General features: G+C 37.2%; 1 protein-coding gene across 1 annotated transcript; it reads right to left on the minus strand.

Annotated features, from left to right (window-relative positions):
* Positions 1-4,542: 4,542 nt before the first annotated feature.
* Positions 4,543-13,042, minus strand: LOC103974883 (uncharacterized). The gene is made up of 9 exons (XM_009389785.3): positions 12,463-13,042; positions 11,324-11,530; positions 10,887-11,129; positions 7,834-7,900; positions 7,552-7,743; positions 7,345-7,436; positions 6,041-6,214; positions 5,802-5,938; positions 4,543-5,040 (listed from the first exon to the last, which is right to left on the minus strand). The coding sequence occupies exons 1-9, from the start codon at positions 12,982-12,984 to the stop codon at positions 4,827-4,829; spliced, it is 1,848 nt and encodes a 615-aa protein (XP_009388060.2). The 5' UTR covers positions 12,985-13,042; the 3' UTR covers positions 4,543-4,826.
* Between the last annotated feature and the right edge of the window lie 5,982 nt (positions 13,043-19,024).

The following is a 19,024-nucleotide window of genomic DNA, read 5'->3' on the forward strand; positions in this document are numbered from 1 at the left end:
AATTAAAGCAGGAAGAATCATGTTGGGCCGGAGGAAAACGTGTCAAAAGATTGGACGTTGGGCCGGAGGATCGGTCGACGTATCGACAGAAGGCTTCGGGCCATAGATTCGGGCATCGGGCTAAGAAGAGCGGATATTATGCTAAGGATATCAGAGTTGCAGAGATCAATTGGCCGATTGGGTAATAGGCCGCAAGATCGGATGATGCGCCGAAGAATCGGACGAAGCGTCGATGGACCAATGACATGCCGGACAACATGATTCATGCTTAGTAATAATTGTCTAGATCAAAGTGTATTTTTGTGTATGCAAAATTAACTACGATAGCAAAGCATAAAGTAAAATGAAGTCCCAAAGTCAAGAACGCGATTTCGTTGGGAGTTCGAGAGTTCGTCGGAAGTCCGGACGTTCATTGGAAGTTCTACCGAAACCAACTGAGAAGTCCAGGAGCTTGCCAAAGAAGCTCGTCGGAACTCACCAAGAAGATCATCGTGAAGTCCAGGTGTTTGCCGGGAGACCGTCGGAATATTACCGAGAGATCGTCGGAAGTTCGTCGGAAGATCGCCGGAAGAAATCGGACTTATCTTGCTTAGATTATGTCTTAGGAATTATAGTTAGAACATAATTAGAGTTGGGATTGGGAGATAATCCCATAAACTCTGTTAGGGGCCAACTGGGCCCAAACTTGGGTTGGTTTGAGCGGATTCAAGGCCCAACCGGGGTGCTGAAACCTTGGCCGATGGTGGCACCACTTGGGGAATAGCACCCCAGGAAATCTATGCGGTGGTACCACCTAGGTTGGGTGGTGGTACCATTGGCAGTAATGCTGCCAGCGGTGGTACCATCCCTGTCAGGCAGTGGTACCACCCAGTAACAGATCCTATGGCGATAGTACCGCCTAGGAATGGCGGTGGTACCACCAGTACCTAGGAAACCTGGGATGAGACCGTTTTAGGCTCTGAGTTTGAATCAACTTGAAGCCTATAAATACCCCTCTCATCCCTAGTTAACTTACACAAGTACAGAGAATTTAAAAAGGGAAAAATGCTGTTGTAATCTCTTGTGAGAATCCTCCTCTTCTAGTCTAAGTATTAGAATAGTTTGAGAGAGGAGTGAGTGCTTGTAAAGGTTGTCTCCTAAACCTATGAAAAGGAGAAGAGAGGTGCAAGAAGGAGGTTGATCTTCACCTATTAAAGGAAGATCGATAGTGGATACCGGTGGCTTCGATGGAAGAGGAATCGACGGAGTGGATATAGGTCATGATGACCGAACCACTATAAAAATCCGGTTTGCCTTTTCTTTTGTGCAATTTATCTTATTGCAAGCCTCTTTACTTTCTTACTGTGCTTTTACTACGCCTACACTCGCATACGCTTTCAAGTTTCCAAAATCGATTTTATCATACGAAATGCAAGAAATTTTTAGAACCGTGATTTTTACCACTGCACTAATTCACCCCCGCCCTCCCCTCCTCTTAGTGCCGACTCGTTCCTAACACTTTCAAGATAAAGACATTTTCAATATTAATTTTATCGAAATGAAGATCTTGTGAAACGACGTTTTTACCGTTGCACTAATTCACCCCCCTAGTGCTGACTCGTTCTTAATAATAATAAATAAGAATCAAGAACATAAACAGAAACAACATCTTTATTAATTTCAGAATCATTGTCAACAATAGATAATTTGATCATTTCCTCAATGGAATAATTTTTTTCAATAAAAGTTCCATTATGAGATAGATTTAACTTTCCAGATTCAAATATAAATTTAATTTCAGGTTTGGCAAGGAGATTCTCACTTATTAAATTTCTACTCATATTTGGTACACGAAGAATATTCATAAGAGTGACTTTCTTTCCCAATGTGAAAGTGAGTTCTATATTTCCCTTGCCAACCACCTTAGAATGAACTTCAAATCTGAGTGTGAGTCCTATTTGAATCTCTTGTCTATCCATGACTTCTTTGTAAGTCTTGAAGAGTGTCTTATTATAGCAAACATGGACGATAGCACAAGTATCATACCACCAACCAGAAACCTTGCCAAATATGATATTCACTTCGCTTAGCGTAATAGCTATATTATCATCTCCCCCAATGGAGTTGATTTTTGGTTTCTGGCCTTTCTTAAACCTACCATCTCTAGCAAAATAATCAAGTTTTCTATAAATAAAATAACCTTCACTTTTTGCCTTATTAAATTTTCTTTGATCTCTTTTGGGCCCAAAATGATTCTCTTTATTTTGCTTGTTTTTGTTGAAATTCTTAGGTTGATTCATGACATTTGCTTTTGTATTGCTCACTTTTATCTCTGATCCTTGATTCCTCTTCGATTCAAAGATGTTTTGAATTTGCTCCAAAGTGATATTCTTAGAGTCTTGCAAAATATTCTTTCTATACCCTTTCCAAGATGAAGGCAACTTGACTATTATAACCCCTACTTGAAAGGGTTTAAGAAGTTTAATTTTTTTAGCCCTCAATTAATTAACAATGACCTGTAACTCATGCACTTGTGCTAAGATTGACTTGTCATTCATAAACTTATAATCAAAATATTTAGAAATTAAAATTTTCTTTGTACCTATCTGCAAAGCATTTCAAATTGCTTTTGCAAATAGTTTTACTGTATAAAGATCATAAAGTCGATTTGAAAGAGCATTGAGAATGTGTCCTCTACACATAACTTCATCTTCATTTCTCTTCTTTCATTCAACCTTGACTTCATCATTGTCATTATCGATTGGATCAAGCACATAAAAAATCTTCAAAGCAAGCAATATGAACTTATCTTATCTTGCCAATGGGTAAAATTCATCTTATTAAAATGAACCAAACAAACAAAATATTGATTTAACAATTTGATGATATTTTTGTCTTTTTATGGTGAATTTGTATAAACTTACAAACTATTATTTTTAGATTATTATAATATAACAATGAAGAGGAGGAACAACACTATAAAAGGCAATTATAAATAACAAATACAAGATAAAAAAATTAGAGAAAATATATTTAGACTTGAAAAGTATATAAATACTTTTCTAAAAATGATATTTGCATCTTTTCTCAATAGCTATGGGTTTAATGTAAATAGCTTTAATAGATATGATAAGCCGATATGTGTTGAGCAAATAATAAAGTATCTTTAAATAAGAATTAGATAATGTTTAATTCAATCCAGAGTTTTTTTTTTGAAGTTAAGAAAGAAAAGAATCAAAAAGAAAAAAATTATTATAATTTATTCTCAAATACTTATTTATAGATATTTTCATAAAATACACGACCTTTAATAAATAACTATAAAAAATAACTATAAAATAAACTATCTTTTTAAATTTTTAAATGTATAATAACTGCCATTCCTTTTTTTTCATATATTTGAACAATTTATAACAATATTATCTTATACACCAAAAATGTACATCCTCAAATGAACGAAATATTTTAATAAGGATTCCACAGTTTATTAAATTTTTATTTGAATTCTAAGATATTTATATTAAAATTTAACACATTTTAACATGATATGATCCCTCAATCCACCGTTGTTAAATATTAGTGTAACAACATATTTAATTATTACCTCAAATTTACACAATTATGATCATAACAAGAAAATAAATATTGTATGGTTTATTTTTTACTTTGTTTCATATTTTTAGACATTTATATACAAATTTGGCATGTTTCAATCATCACACTATATCAAAGGGTAATGATGTTCAATATAAGTGTAATAACATTTTTTTTGTCCCATTTTTATACGGTACGGTGATCATAACATAACAAAAAGTGATTCTATAATTTATTATTTCTTATTTACATTTTGATATTTGTAATTAGCGAGCATTATATATATATATATATATATATATATATATATATATATATATATATATATATATATATATACATGAGCGTATTGCCATTCAATATGAGTATAATAGCATATTTTATTGTTCATTTTGTCTCAAATTTATCCAATCGGATGATCATAACATGATAATGTTGATTCTATAATTCATTATTCTTCAGTTGAGTTTTCAGATAGTTGTATTTAATTTGAAGCACTTTCAGATATTCAATATGAGTGTATCCACATATTTTATTATCCATTTTCTCTAAAATATACACAATTGACTGATCATAACATGATAATAAAGATTGTATAATATATTATTATTATTATTATTATTATTATTATTATTATTCTTTAAATTTAAGATATTTGTATTCAAATTTGATTTTTGTTTAGCATGATATCGTACTTGAGTGTAATAATAACAAAATATTTTATTTCCCATTTTACCTTAAATTTACACAATCGAGCTTTCATGTCAATAAATATTATATAATTTATTTTTACTTATACTATTAAGTATATGACATGAATGACTGGACTTATGATAGGGGGAAAATGGATGGCCAACATGAAATGCTAGAACAGTTCACTACAACATATATACTTATGACTATTTTTAGTTCATTACACTAATGATCATCCATGAATTCACTTCTGGACATGGATGATTGATTACAATATGAACAACTTCCAAAAGTATTTACTGGTTTAGCGCAACAAGTGAAATGTTACACTGTCAACCCATACTTTGTTCACATATACAACTTACAACACAATCTTTAGAAGCATCTAAAATAGCCTGAGGCCTCATACATTTCCAGGATTTCAGGGTGATCCACTCAAACAACTTCATAGTCCACATGAGAGTTGGAGACTTCATTTATCAACACGAAACAATGAATAAATGGTTGCGTGCTACTTACCACAGTTCTATCTACAGAAAGGTTTTCTCGTATTCTTCTAGTTATCTGCTCTGAACAGATTCCCTGATAGAATCTAGAAAATGAAAATGGTTCAAGACACCTAATCTTTCTGCAAGTTGGTGAATATGGTTCCGAGTTACAGCAGACTTTGGTGAGACAGAATCAGGAAGGCTGGGGAGGCATTCAGGCAGATGCACGGTGCTGTCGCCTGTCGTTGAACGTAAAAGACATAGCACAGCTCGGCAGAATATAAACCTGGTCAGGAAATATCAATATAGCAAAACAAAAACCTCAAATAATACTCAAGTTTAGAGGATCAATAGCTACAGATAGTTACAAATATTATTGTCATGCAAAAAAACAATGGTCTTCTATCATAGTGTGTTTACTGAATCAATTTTTTTATTTCTCCAAAACCAGGATTCAAATCCCCAGTACTAGGTGTTTAGATTTTTTTATGCAAGAGATTCACCTTGATATGCCTGTTTCCTCAGCAATTTTATTGCACAGCTTGCAAATCCTAATGGCTCCAATTGTGCACATTCTTAAATTCTTAATTTTCAAGTTTTTTTAAGGACATAATGAAGGCTGTCCTCTAGAACTTCAATCTCCCAATAACAGAAGAAAATATAGATGGAATCTTTGCAACATAAGTTCACAAGGAAAATTATGCTAATCCATATGATTCCGATAACAAATTAATATCGCTTGATCTTTCGTAATTTCCATTTGGCCCCATACATTCTATTGATATTAGAGCAGTATGGCATGGAATTAAAATCACATACTCGAGAAAGAACCTGACATTCATCAGAGCTCAATAACAATAACAATAGTTTAATGATTTACAAAGAAGGAAGAATATTTTGTCACATTTAGCAGGTCCAAAGTAGTGAGATATTCATGTGTTGCTACCTCAAAGATTGTTTATCATACAAATTTTGTCAGTAGAGATTCCGTGTCATGGACATTAAAAAGGCTGTTAAATAATTGGCACAAAAACAGAGAGCAATTACCTTAAAATCAGTCGCCGTAGAAATGGATCAGTTAAAATTTGAGCCCAAACCTGATCAAGGGAATTTGATGTGCACAGTAACACTTCCCATTCAACTAAAGCGGAGGAAAGGAGGCTCTCAGCATTGCTGTATACATCCTAAGAAATGCATGCAACCACATCATACCAAGCAACTACAGATCAATTTACATCATGAAGTACCAACACCAATTCAGTGAAAAAGGCATCAAGACAACTTACAGGTTCTATATCGGAGGAAAGGCCTATTAACTGGTAAAAGGCTTGTAATGGGGCAGTTAGGAAGTATGTAAACTGGCTTCCACCAGATGTTACATTAGTATCAGATAGAAACAATGGTTTCTCATGCGAAAGAAGCAATGCAGATGCTTCTCCTCTCTCTGCACCATGTATAGTCTGCACATTTGCCAACAAGCAACAAGTGTAAAACAAGAGTTGGAGACCAGGAATAACATGAAAGGTGAGCATGCCATCATGCAATCTGTCCTACCACATACAGCCCTTTCTATGGAAAGTTCAAGATACTGGTGAACAAGATAAAATCAGGCAGTCATCACAGAAGCATTAACGAATTACATGACAACTTTCTGAATAAAGAACATGACAATTAGAAATTTTGAGAAATTCTGAAAATAAAATATTGGTTGATCAAATTGCAGCTATTGATCTTTGATATGTACACATAACATTACAGGATAGGCTTAAAATATTCAATTATCCAACCTTCTCAGAACCACAAAGGAAAGTTTTGAGCATCATGATGTCCAGAAACTAGAGAACCTAACATTTGCAAGGAAAATACTGCCATGGCTTGCTTCAAAGAGTCATTTTAAAAAAGAAAAATAGAAATTGTGGCACTGAAGGGAGGATGAATGATGCGGGAGCATCTTAATTTATAACTCGTTTAAATAAATTTGAGTAGTCTATGCCGTATTCTGCAAATCAAATGTTATAAGTTGTCACTTGGCAACATCTTCAATGCTTTCATTTAATTTGCTAAATTTCTCAAGCAGAAGACAAAGGAAAAAGGCAACCAAAATATATTTACATTGAAGTTTGTAGATGTTGATTGAATATTTTATATCCATAAGAAAGTTTTACCATCATATGAAGATTAAAGTATATCAATCAAGAATATCATCAAGATAAAAGGATTAATTTTCAAATTATACATGAAAAAATGGCTTGATGTTTTGGGTACCAAATCCATATTGGTCCTCAGTGAACTTTTTTTAAGATTTGATTATATATGGTGATGGGTGGCACGTGCTGCAGTCCATGTCACCAATTCGACAGGCCGTCAAACAACTATGTACCAGTCCGAGTGAAATGTAAAACCATGATATGGAATATTACCTTCTAAGAAAAGAAAGAAAGAATGAGTGATTTGACTAGATTGGATTTTTTTATTTCTGCATTTATCTTTATTTCACTTTCTCATTTAATGAAGACATCATCAAACAGCATCCTCATAATCTTTCAAATGTATTGACCACAATGTTAAGATCAAGCTTTGACAAACCTGCCTTGAATGCTCGGCTATTGTCACTGTCAATAACAAGGAAAAGTGGCTTTCGTGTAAATGGAACCAAATCTTCAGGATAGAGGTTGTTTGAAGCTGATATAATTAAAAAAAAATGTTAAGGCATATCTCCTCAGAAAAGCAGCTAAACCTACCCAGTTCCAATTAATAAAAACTAAGAATTTACTCTATGCAGAATGTAACATAATACCTCCATTTCCTTGCGAACCTAGGCACAAATAATGTCCTATCTTTGAACTCAAATTTGGATTATTATCAGCAGCAGGGTGAGACAGTGAGTTTTCTCTTTTCTGAGAAGCCTGTGTTGTGTGCTTTGCTTTTGAGAAGTTCAGTGAATTTCCATGTATGTCTTTTTGAAAATCAACACTACAATCTGTCTTTCCTGTAGATATTTCACATGAGTTCTAAATTAGATAATCCAAGCACAACTGAGCAGAAAAATAACATAATTGCAGCAGCACAAAAGAGAAACCTGAAGATGAAATATAAATTAGCAAAATTCCATCTGAAGGCAACTCGTCACATATTGTAGCAGTTGCCTGCAAATAAAGCATACCATTAAAGTATTAGCTAACTATAATATCCAACTTACATATAGAAAGAATAAATATAGACCAGTAAAGAGGCCATAAAATGGGCGTGCAGCCCGATGTGCAATACATTTTTGGAAAATACAAAATATTGAAGTCATTATATTTGATTATAATGAAATAGCTGCAAGTGATCATAAATGCATATTTGAGTTATCTAATATCTGTGGCTGTTCATCTATCATGACATACAAAGAAAACTGAAATCATGAAGAGAAAATACAAAACATGGAACTATCAATTTAGCCCCTTGCCATCTGCTCCCTCAACTTCAGGTAGAGCATCTATGCAAATAATCATGTTTGTGCTTTTCGTTTATCTAATATCTGTGGCTGTTCATATATCATTACATACAAAGAAAACTGAAATCATGAAGAGAAATGGAGAATTCATCTTGCAGGATGACAGCCTGGAAAGTGAAAATTGCACTTTTGTTGAAATTGTTAGAATCAAAACTACTACGAAAACATCATACAAGAGAAGTAGATTATTGAACTTATGGTATCAAAATTTCTATTTGGACAAGGCTTTTTAGCTTTCATGGCACATCATCTTGTGGATAGCATGCCATCATGATGTGTTCCAATCAGCATGAGCTGACACGGTATGTGACTATTAGCATGATTTAGCATAAGCCTTGTGCTGACCTAGAGGAAACTCTTTGCCAAGACGGTGCTGTTTTGGTATGCCATGGAAATCAGACTGACTTCCTTACTAGTGCCATACTGGTATGGGGGCCTAATAGCATCAACTAACAAGGCCGCCACATGAAATTCTACCTTTAGCAAATGCCTACAAGTGATTAAGACTCTATGCTTGTTCTCATCAGCATATCAAGAAGGCCAAGCACATTTGTGTGAGACTTGTTCACCAAGGCCTCTACAATTTCGTTGGCATCAAGAAGGCCAAGCACATTGGTCCATGTCCTCATAGTTGGCCGGGCCGGTATATATCACCCCACTGGTCCAGCTGGTTTTGCATTCTTTGATTCAAATCAATCAAAGGATTACTTCCTATTAGATCGGTGGTTAAATTGTCAACTATTCAGATTATTCTCTCATTAGCTATCACCAACAGGTGGCCTCACCGTCAACTAGATGTTGACAATTCAATTTCACAAGGAACTGATGATGTATTTGCAGCATGCGTTGAGGTTCATTGACTCTCGCATTCCTCCATTTGTGTAAACCGAAGGAAGCAATATATGATCTTCAAGCACTATGAGCATGGTACATGGAGCTTTGTAACTTTTTATTATCTCTCATATTCATCAACTCAAAGTCAGATAGTTATTTCTCTTTTATTTTTTTTCAGCGTTCGTCTATATTATATATATTTTTTACATAGATGACATCATTATAACTAGCCACTCAAGCACCTAGTCCAACAGCTCATCTACTATCTTGCACAAAGTTTTTCTCTGAAATATTTACGACCAGTAAATTATTTTCTTGGAATTGAAACCTTACCGTTACCTTCCAGGTTAGTGTTTCACAACACAAGTATATTCATGGTTTGTCAGAGAAAACTAATATGTCTGCTGTCATGGAGGTATCCAGTTCACTATGTTCAACGAGTCCCTAAAACTACTGGATGGTGTTTCACCTAGCAATGCTACTTGATACCATTAAGTTCTTGTCTCCATGCAGTATCTTTCTCTCACTTGTCCTGGCATCTCCTTTGCAGTCAACAAACCGGCACAGTTCACACATCATCCATCTAGTAATCATTGGTCTATTGTCAAAAGGATTCTCACGTATCTTAAGGGCATGATTGACTATGAACTTCTTATTTGTAAAGACTCAGCAGTACATCTTCATGCCTTTGTCAATGCCAAATCGGCAGGAAATTCAGATTGTCAAACATTGATTCAGCTTACACTGTTGTCCTTGGTGCCACCCGATTAACTGGATTTCTAAGAAGCTAGAAAACAGCAGCCCTCTCTTCTCCTGAAGTTGAGTATCAAGTCATTGCCTCCACCATTGTGAAGATAAACTGGATCAAAACTGCTTAAAGAACTCCATGTTGCATCACTTATGACCCCAAATCTATCGTGATAATGATGGTGCCACCTACTTATGCACTAATTTTGTCTTTCGATTATAAGATGAAACATATTGCAATAGATTTTCATTACATCTGGAATCAATTTTTAAGAAACTGCTACGTGTCTCTCATATTCATGCTTGTGATAAATTAGCTGATCCTCTCACCAAATCACTACCTCCAAGACAATTCCAAGATTAACAGTCATGACAGAAGTGCAATCTTATGGGGGCATAAAAGAAAATAATCCTTTGATTGATTTGATAATGAAAAAAAAACTCAATTGAAAGGAAACAAATCTTTGATTGAAAGGAAAACCAATCTAAAAGGAAACAATACTTTGATTGATTTGGTCATGAAAGAATACAATCATTTGACTGATTTGGCCTGTATTTAGAGACTATATTTATAATTATTGTTTCCAAGTAATTCAGCTCTTTGTAACTCTATATAAATCCAAGTCTAGAGGCAATAAACACAACTCAGTTATACTTTTTATTTAATTCTTCAGCTGCAAGTAAATCACAAGCTCCAGAACTTAGTTTAGGGACGAATGATACTATTATTTATTGGGTTCTAATCGGTACTCATATAACCAATACTTTTCAGTTCTAGATTCAGATCTGGTAGTGATGGATCGTATATTGATACTCATTATCAATGGGTTTTATACAGGTCTTTATTTGATCCAGTATTATTCAAACATACACACCTAACTACTTATCAAAATGTAATAGAAGTTCGAGTGGAGAAATCATAATTTGTCATACAAACATAAATATGTTGAGCATCCAAAAGAATATAGATAACTAACACACATGAAAGCAAAAAATAAAATACATTAGAAATGGAACCAAAAATTAGTAACTAGAACACCCTTAACACTCACTGCAATCAACTTTGAGACCGAAGGGTGGTAAATAATTGCTTTACATGGGTTTGGAGGCAGATCTGGATCTGTCATATCAGCAGCAAGATTTATATCAATCAATCCAGAGGCTTCATTCTGGTCAGTAAGAGCACCATTTTCACTTGGTTGCTGCACGGGAACCTGGTAGAAGGATCCACTGGGTTCCCATTCCAGACATTGTATCATTCTGAAGGTGTCTAGGGTAACTTCTGCAAGCTTGATCTGAAAGAATGAACAAGATAATTTACTTGTAAGTGATTGGGCCCTGCATTCAGATCTATATGTATTTTGTGCTTAACTGGAAGATTAAATTGTTGGCTCCTAACAATTACGTGGAACAATAAATGTAGCCAAGTAGGCAAGTTCCTGGTAACTTAATAGCTGCTTATTCCAAGAAAGCATAAAAATGAACAAACCTCATTCCGGTGATAGCTTGTAAGCAAAGCATCTTTCAGACGTAACACCCTACTAGTATAAAATCGCGATATATATGGGAAGGAAGATGGATGAGCATCAAAAATGACATTGTATCTCAGTGGCCTAGCGATTTTAAAATATGCATCAGCTTTCAAAAACCTGGAAATTTCTTGCACCACTTGCTTCCATTCTCTAAAATTAGTTGCCTGGAGAGCAAAAATGTAATTCCAACTTCAGAAAAGCAGATAACAAGATTTCACTGGATTCAGAAGAAAATGATTTCACAGGAAAAATGATGCTTTGACTCGATGAACAAAAAAAAGTTATTCAAAATTGACAAAAATTGCTGATATGATATCTGGTTAAAAGGTTCAACAGAAAGAACGTTTTATGATATATAAAAAAGTCAAACAGTATCATTTATAAAAAAAATAAATACCAATTAGAGAATTGATTTATTTACAGAGGATTTCTTTTTACCAAAATAAAGCCACCAAACATCTAACATTTGGAATAATGTATATGCATGATTTGGCACCAGACCTAGAATCTTCTTTCATAGGATGATTACTTTAGGAATTCTCTCTTACGAAGCTTGTCACAATAACATTGCACTACCATATAAAATTTAGGCATGTAGTAAGAGACATAACTACCAAGAAATTTTGCAAATATATTCTGCTAGTTTTGCGACCAAATGACATGTGGCCAATAAGGTTGATGTATATCAAGGCTTTGGATTTTAGATTGCAGCAGAGGTGACAAGAACTGGTAATTATCAAGGTTTGTCACAGAAGTTGTGAGCTAACTTGTCTAGAATAAGACATCATCGAAAAAGCATAAAGGAGAACATTAACACTTAGAAACAAATTAAGTGCTTTTTGTACAATGCCACCACAAGAAATCAATAATCAGATACACTGAGGAATCAAAGGCACTGAATTATCAACCGAGATGGTTTGATTGAACGAACAATTCAGCATCAAATAGTAGTTGTTTCTCTAGCAGCACTATAGATTAGTTCTGTGCTAAAGTTTGTCCTAAGTCACTACAGTCCTTGGTATGGATCCACCAAAACTCGATAGGATTCCCATGGAAGACAAGAAAAGAGCAGCTAAAGAGCCAATATTTTGGGTACCGGAAAGGCGGCCTTTGACTCATCCACCAGAGCCCTAAACCGGTCCGCGAGCTTCACCGCCTCGTCGGTCCGATTCAACAGCAACGCCACGATCAAGAACCGCACGTGGAACCTCAGCTCCTTATACCTCAGCTTTAGATCGGGCGCCACCGAACCCCACGCAGCCTGGAAGTACCCCCTGCTCATGATCGCCTCGTAGAAGACGTAGGCTTCAAGCAGGAAGCGGACCTCGCTGGTCCGCTGGTACTGTCCGTAGAAGAGCTGCCCGATCCGGGAGGCGACCTCGCCAATTTCCCAACGGCAGAGGCCTTCAGAGACGAGTTCGCTCCGACGCCGCTGCTGGAGCTGCCACAGCCGGGTGTAGGCCTTGAATGCCTTGCGGAAGTAGAGGAGTTGGAGCGGGCCGCGAGCACCGGGCGGCAGGTCACGAACGAGGGCGAACTTCCGGTCGGCGCCATCCACCAGGGCACGAAACTCGGCGAGGACCTCGGAAGCAGCGCCCCTGTCGTCGTCGCGGCCCATTGCGGCGACTCCGAGCAGTGGAGGGGGTGTGAAGGGGAAGACGACGGCGACTTCCCGTCCCGTCTTTATCAGAGGCGTCACAAAAGACGGGATATCAAGAAAGAAGTGTGGGCCCCGCCCGTTTATCCAGTGAAATAACGGGTGTGTTGAGAGGGAATTTAGAGGGAGTAGGGTTTGTTCAACAAAAGTACTTCTCCCACCCTGAACTTTCCCCGTCTCGCCCTACCCGTTCTACCATTGAAGACTGACACTAGCCCACATCTTAGGTCACGTTTACCACGTAAATCAGGTAGAATTGTGAGTAAGGATGAGTGGGTAGGCAAAGTAGTGATCAATGTTTCACTGAAGGTTTGTCAGGCCTAAATCCGCACACACAAACACACACACATATATATATATATATATATATATATATATATACATATATATATACTTGCAGGCATAGGATTCAGAACATGGGATGAGCGCATCATTCTTTTATATATATATATATATATATATATACTTGCAGGCATAGCATTCAGGTCATGATGCTCTTCCTGTCATTCTCTATCTCCTTTGGATGATCTCACATGCTTTATTATTTTAAGATGGGAATCTGAAGATACAATTGAGTGCAGTCTAATGAATTACAAGGCAATTAATATGACTTCCTTTTATATTTAAGAGTTTGTGGAGAATGGTGATGACGTGGGTAGCTAACAAACATCTCTTCTCGTTGTGTCAAGAACTGGAATCCCTTTGTTTTGTTTTTTTACTTATCATCTTTTGACTTTGTTGTTCCCTCCATGTTTCCTAAGCTTAACCAGGAATTAAGAACTGTATATACTTCTTCAATTAATATGCTTAAAGAAAACTCAGTTCAATTCTAATGTTTATGGTTGCTAATTGTTAGTTTGATTTATATATATATATATATATATATATATATATATATATATATATATATATATATATATATATATATATATATATATATATATATATATTGTTCGTCATGCTCAACATTGGAATTCCGTATACATACTTAGATACAAGCTATATCATGCATACACTAGTACAGAGAAGAATCTTCATATAAGATGTAGGTGACACCAAACTTCAAATTAAGGACACATGAAGAGATCATGTCCTTGATTTATGGTGGACCAATCATCAACTAATAAACATAAAAGGAAGTTCAATGTATGGACCAACAAGAAATAATGATTTGTCAATGTAACATTTAGTAGATTCCACTCATGTTTTAGGTTGTCACACACCTAACTGTTTGACTGATAAAAGCCTTTTTAATGAAACATTGTGTAGGCCATCATTTGGCCAATGTGAATGCAAGGTCAGGTCATCATATTCAATCAGAATGTCCCCATCAGGCTTTATCAAAAGCAAAATTAAATAAAAATAAAAAGATAATAGAGTCAATAAAATGGGTTCATTTATATAAGTATTAGGAAGAAAATATCGTTAATGCCTTGGTCAATTCCATGTGGGCCAAACTCTTATGTGTAAGAATATCCAATATGCCTTCAAGGTGGAAATATCGTGCTTTTGAGATGGATCCAAGATAGTTCCAATGTGACTTTGAGGTGGATCCGAGGTAGATTCGAGATAGCTTTAAGATAGATTCGAGGTCGATCCGAGATGACTCCAAAGAGGATCTGAGATTGCTCCAAGGTGGGTCCGATGTGTCAAGCTCTCAAAGCATCACCAGTATTTGTTGAATCTCGTATTTTGATGATGAAACTACTTGATATATGTTTATAATTTAATCTATGTTTTGAGTGACGCAGGATGCTTTGATTAGGATGAGACAATTAAAGCAGGAAAATCATGTTGTGCCGGAGGAACATGTCAGAAGATTGGACGTCGGGACGGTGGATCGGTCGACGTATCGACAGAAGGCTTCGGGCATCGGGCCAAGAAGAGCGGTTATTGTGCCAAGGATATCGGAGTTGCGGAGTCAACTGGCCGATTGGGCAATAGGCCGCAGGAGAGGACGATGCGCCGAAGAATCAGACGAAGCGTCGAGGGACCAATGACATGCCGGACAACTTGGTTAATTGCTTAGGATTAATTGTCTCGATCGAAGTTTTGCTATAAGTGTGCAGGATTAACTACGATGAAAGTTAGACAAGCAGTAGGAGTTGCGCCGGAGTCAAGTTCATGATCACGTTGGAAGTTTGAGAGTTCGACGGAAGTTCGGACGGTCGTCGGAGGTTCTGCGAGAACAGATCCGAGAAGTCCAGAAGCTTGCCAAGCGAAGCTCGTCGGAACTCGCCAAGTGGATCGTCGCAAAGTCCAAGAGTTTGCCGGAAGTCCGCAGGAGCATCACCGAGGGTTCATCGGATGATCGACGGAAGTTCGCCGGAAACTCGTCGGAAGAAGCGATTGACGCACCGAAGCAAAGCTGCAGAAATTGTCTTAGATTTAATCGTAGTTAGCACGTTGATTAAGTTGGAAAATGGGAGGTGATCCCATTAGCTTAATCTTGGGGCAATTGGGCCCCTGAAAGACTGAAATTGGGCCGAATGGAGCTAACCATTCGGACCCTGATTGCACTAGGAGGTGCAACCGCCTAGGCCAGGAGGTGGCACCGCCTGGGCTAAGTTGTTAGGATCGAGAGCACTAAGAGGGGGGGGGGGGGGTGAATTAGTGCAGCGGAAATCTTTCAGCGATTAAAAATGAAAGCTGCGTTCGTTTGATAAAAACAATATCGATGTAAAAGCCGATTCTAATGTTACTTAAGATTGAGCACAGTTTACGTTTAAACACAGTTTGCGTCTAAGCACAATTTACGTCTAAATGCAGTTTGCGTCTAAACGTAGTTTTACGTCTAAACACAGATTTACGTCTAAACGCAGATTTACGTCTAAACGCAGATTTACGTCTAAATGCAGATTTACGTCTAAACTCAGTTTACGTCTAAAACACAGTTTTACGTTTAAAATAGTTTACGTCTAAAACGTCTAAACATAGTTTGCACAGTTTTACGTTTAAACACAGTTTGGGCAGTTTTACGTCTAAACGCAATTTTACGTCTAGACGCAGTTTCAAAGGGATCTGAACTTAGAAACTTGTTCGTAAAAGCGCAGAAGACAGTTTTGCAGAATCAAGGCGTAAACGTAAATTGCAATGTAGATATCGTACGAAAACACCGGTTTACGTCTGAAAGCAGATTCGGAAAGATCAGCACTTAGAAACTTGTTCGAGAAGGAGCAGAGAGCAGTAGCTATGTAGGAGGTTTGCAGAAATGATAAAGTGCTCAAATTAAAAGCAAACCATAGATTTAGAGTGGTTCGGTCAGTCTTGACCTACTCCACTTTTGGCTCCCTCCACCGACGAGGTCACTGACGTCAACTAGAGGCCTTCCTTCAATAAGCGAAGGTCAACTGCCCTTTTACAGTTTCTCTCCTTTTGACAGGCTCAGGAGACAACCTTTACAGACCTTTCTCTCCTCACTTTACAACTCAAAACTTGAAGAACAGAAGGAGGAGACTTAAAGGCTTTAAGACAATTTTGAGCTCTTAGAATCACAGAAAAGATCAAGATTTCGGTGTAGGTCTGTATCTTTTCAGTGCTGAATGGGTGGGGTATTTATAGGCCCCAACCCAATTCAAATTTGGAGCTCAAAACGATCAAATCCCGGAATTCCGGGATCAGGCGGTTGCACCTCTTGATTGGAGAGCTTGCACCGCCTGGCAGAGCTCGAAGACAGAGCCCAGGCGGTTGCACCTCTCTGTCAGGGGCGGTTGCACCGCCTGAGTCTGGCTCGGAGACTGAGCCCCAGGCGGTGCCACCTCTTGACTGAGGCGGTTGCACCTCTCTGCCAGAGCTCGAAGACCGAGCTCAGGCGGTGCCACCTCTCTATCAGGGAGGTTGCACCGCCCAATCTTGCTCGAAGACTGAGCTCAGGCGGTGCCACCTCCTGGCTGGGGTGGTTGCACCGCCCAGTCTCGCTGGGAGAGTTAGCCCAGGCGGTGCCACCTCCTGGCCTAGGCGGTTGCACCTCCTGGTGCAATCAGGGTCCGAATGGTTAGCTCCATTCGGCCCAATTTTGATTTTTCAGGGGCCCAATTGCCCCAAGATTAAGCTAATGGGATCACCTCCCATTTTTCAACTTAATCAACGTGTTAACTATGATTAAATCTAAGACAATTTCTGCAGCTTTGCTTCGGTGCGTCAATCGCTTCTTCCGGCGAGTTTCCGGCGAACTTCCGTCGATCATCCGATGAACCCTCGGTGATGCTCCTGCGGACTTCCGGCAATACTCCTGGACTTTGCGACGATCCACTTGGCGAGTTCCGACAAGCTTCGCTTGGCAAGCTTCTGGACTTCTCAGATCTGTTCTCGCAGAACCTCCGACGACCGTCCGAACTTCCATCGAACTCTCGAACTCCCAACGTGATCATGAACTTGACTCCGGCGCAACTCCTGCTGCTTGTCTACCTTTTATCGTAGTTAATCCTGCACACTTATCTTAACACATAGATTAGATAACAAATGACAATTGACTTCATCATCAAAATCCGAGATTCAACAATCTCCCCCTTTTTGATGATGACAATCAATTGATAATGGAGTTATCCTTAACTCCCCCTGTCTATATGCCATAGTTGAGATAATTCAACCTTGAATTCAAGACCTAAGAATTCAAGAGACGTATTGATAAGTTAGATCAGTTAAACTTATCAATACTCCCATCATGATACTCATGATATATCTCTTCAAAGATGATGTAAGGCTTGACATACATCATCAAGTTTGTATGATTGTGTTTGTAACTATTCATTATGTAGTTTGAACATTATCATATAAAGCTGTGAAGCACTATTACATGATGCACACATTTGAAATATTCTAGCAAGTTTTGCATTTTCTTCACATGATAAGATATCAACTCAGGGCATAATGCAAACTTTAGCACATGTTTATATATCCCTTGGTGATGCAAGGATGGCATAATCATAGCAGTGTTTATAGCATCACTCATAATCATGGCAGTGTTTATCAATTCATATATTTCTCCCCCTTTGTCATCAACAAAAAGCATAGTAATTATGATACCAGGAAAATAATATTAGCAAGCTTATAGAGGAATTTTACATAGATTGCTTTAAATACTTCTTCCCCTTTTTGTTATATTGTATACGTAAAGATTTTGCAGGATGGAATACATACACAGGAATCACTTCATCAGATTTATTCATGAAAGTGTACAAAAGAAATCTGTTTTATAGCATTCGAACAAGATTTTGTTGCAGATTTTCACATATAATCATAGAAACATGGCAATCAAGTGATTTGATCATTCAATATAGTCCGAAAAATAATTTTAGCAAGTTTATCTATTCGGACACATCAACATTCCTAATTCTCTTCGAATGAAATCAAATTGTTCTTCACTTAGAGGTTTTGTAAAAATGTCAGCCAGTTGATGTTTAGTATCAATGAACTCTATGGTTACGTCATGATTAGTGACATGATCTCGTATAAAGTGATGTCTAATATCAATATGTTTTGTTCTTGAGTGTTGTATAGGATTCTTAGTTAAGCATATTGCACTCGTGTTATCACATTTAATGGGAATATCTTTAAGATTAACTTTGTAATCTTCTAAAGTGTTTTTCATCCATACAACTTGTGCACAGCATGCACTTGCTGTAATATATTCAGCTTCGGTTGTTGATAGAGCAACCGAGCTTTGTTTCTTAGATGACCAGGAAACAAGGGCATGTCTTAAAAATTGACATGATCCTGATGTGCTTTTTCTATCTAGTCTACAGCCAGCGAAGTCCGCATCAGCATAAGCTGTTAACTCAAAATTTTCTGATTTTGGGTACCATAGTCCTAGATTTGTGGTTCCATTAAGATATCTAAGAATTCTTTTAACTGCTTTGAGATGAGATATCTTAGGGTTTGATTGAAATCTAGCACAAAGTCCTACACTGAATATGATGTCTGGTCTGGTGGTAGTGAGGTACAGTAAACTTCCTATCATACCCCTATAAGTTTTTTTATCAAAGCTTTCTCCACTTTCATC

The sequence above is a fragment of the Musa acuminata genome, chromosome BXJ1-5 (assembly GCF_036884655.1).
Source record: "Musa acuminata AAA Group cultivar baxijiao chromosome BXJ1-5, Cavendish_Baxijiao_AAA, whole genome shotgun sequence".
Classification (NCBI taxonomy): Eukaryota; Viridiplantae; Streptophyta; class Magnoliopsida; order Zingiberales; family Musaceae; genus Musa; species Musa acuminata.

What these genes read in the sequence shown, in the direction of transcription:
- LOC103974883 (XM_009389785.3), bottom strand. Translation starts at nt 12,984, where the DNA reads ATGGGCCGCGACGACGACAGGGGCGCTGCTTCCGAGGTCCTCGCCGAG. An exon ending in CAAGCTATCACCGGAATGAG is followed by an intron (nt 11,130 to 11,323) that starts GTTTGTTCATTT and finishes TCATTCTTTCAG; the next exon opens with ATCAAGCTTGCAGAAGTTAC. An exon ending in CGGTCTCAAAGTTGATTGCA is followed by an intron (nt 7,901 to 10,886) that starts GTGAGTGTTAAG and finishes CTTTATTTGCAG; the next exon opens with GCAACTGCTACAATATGTGA.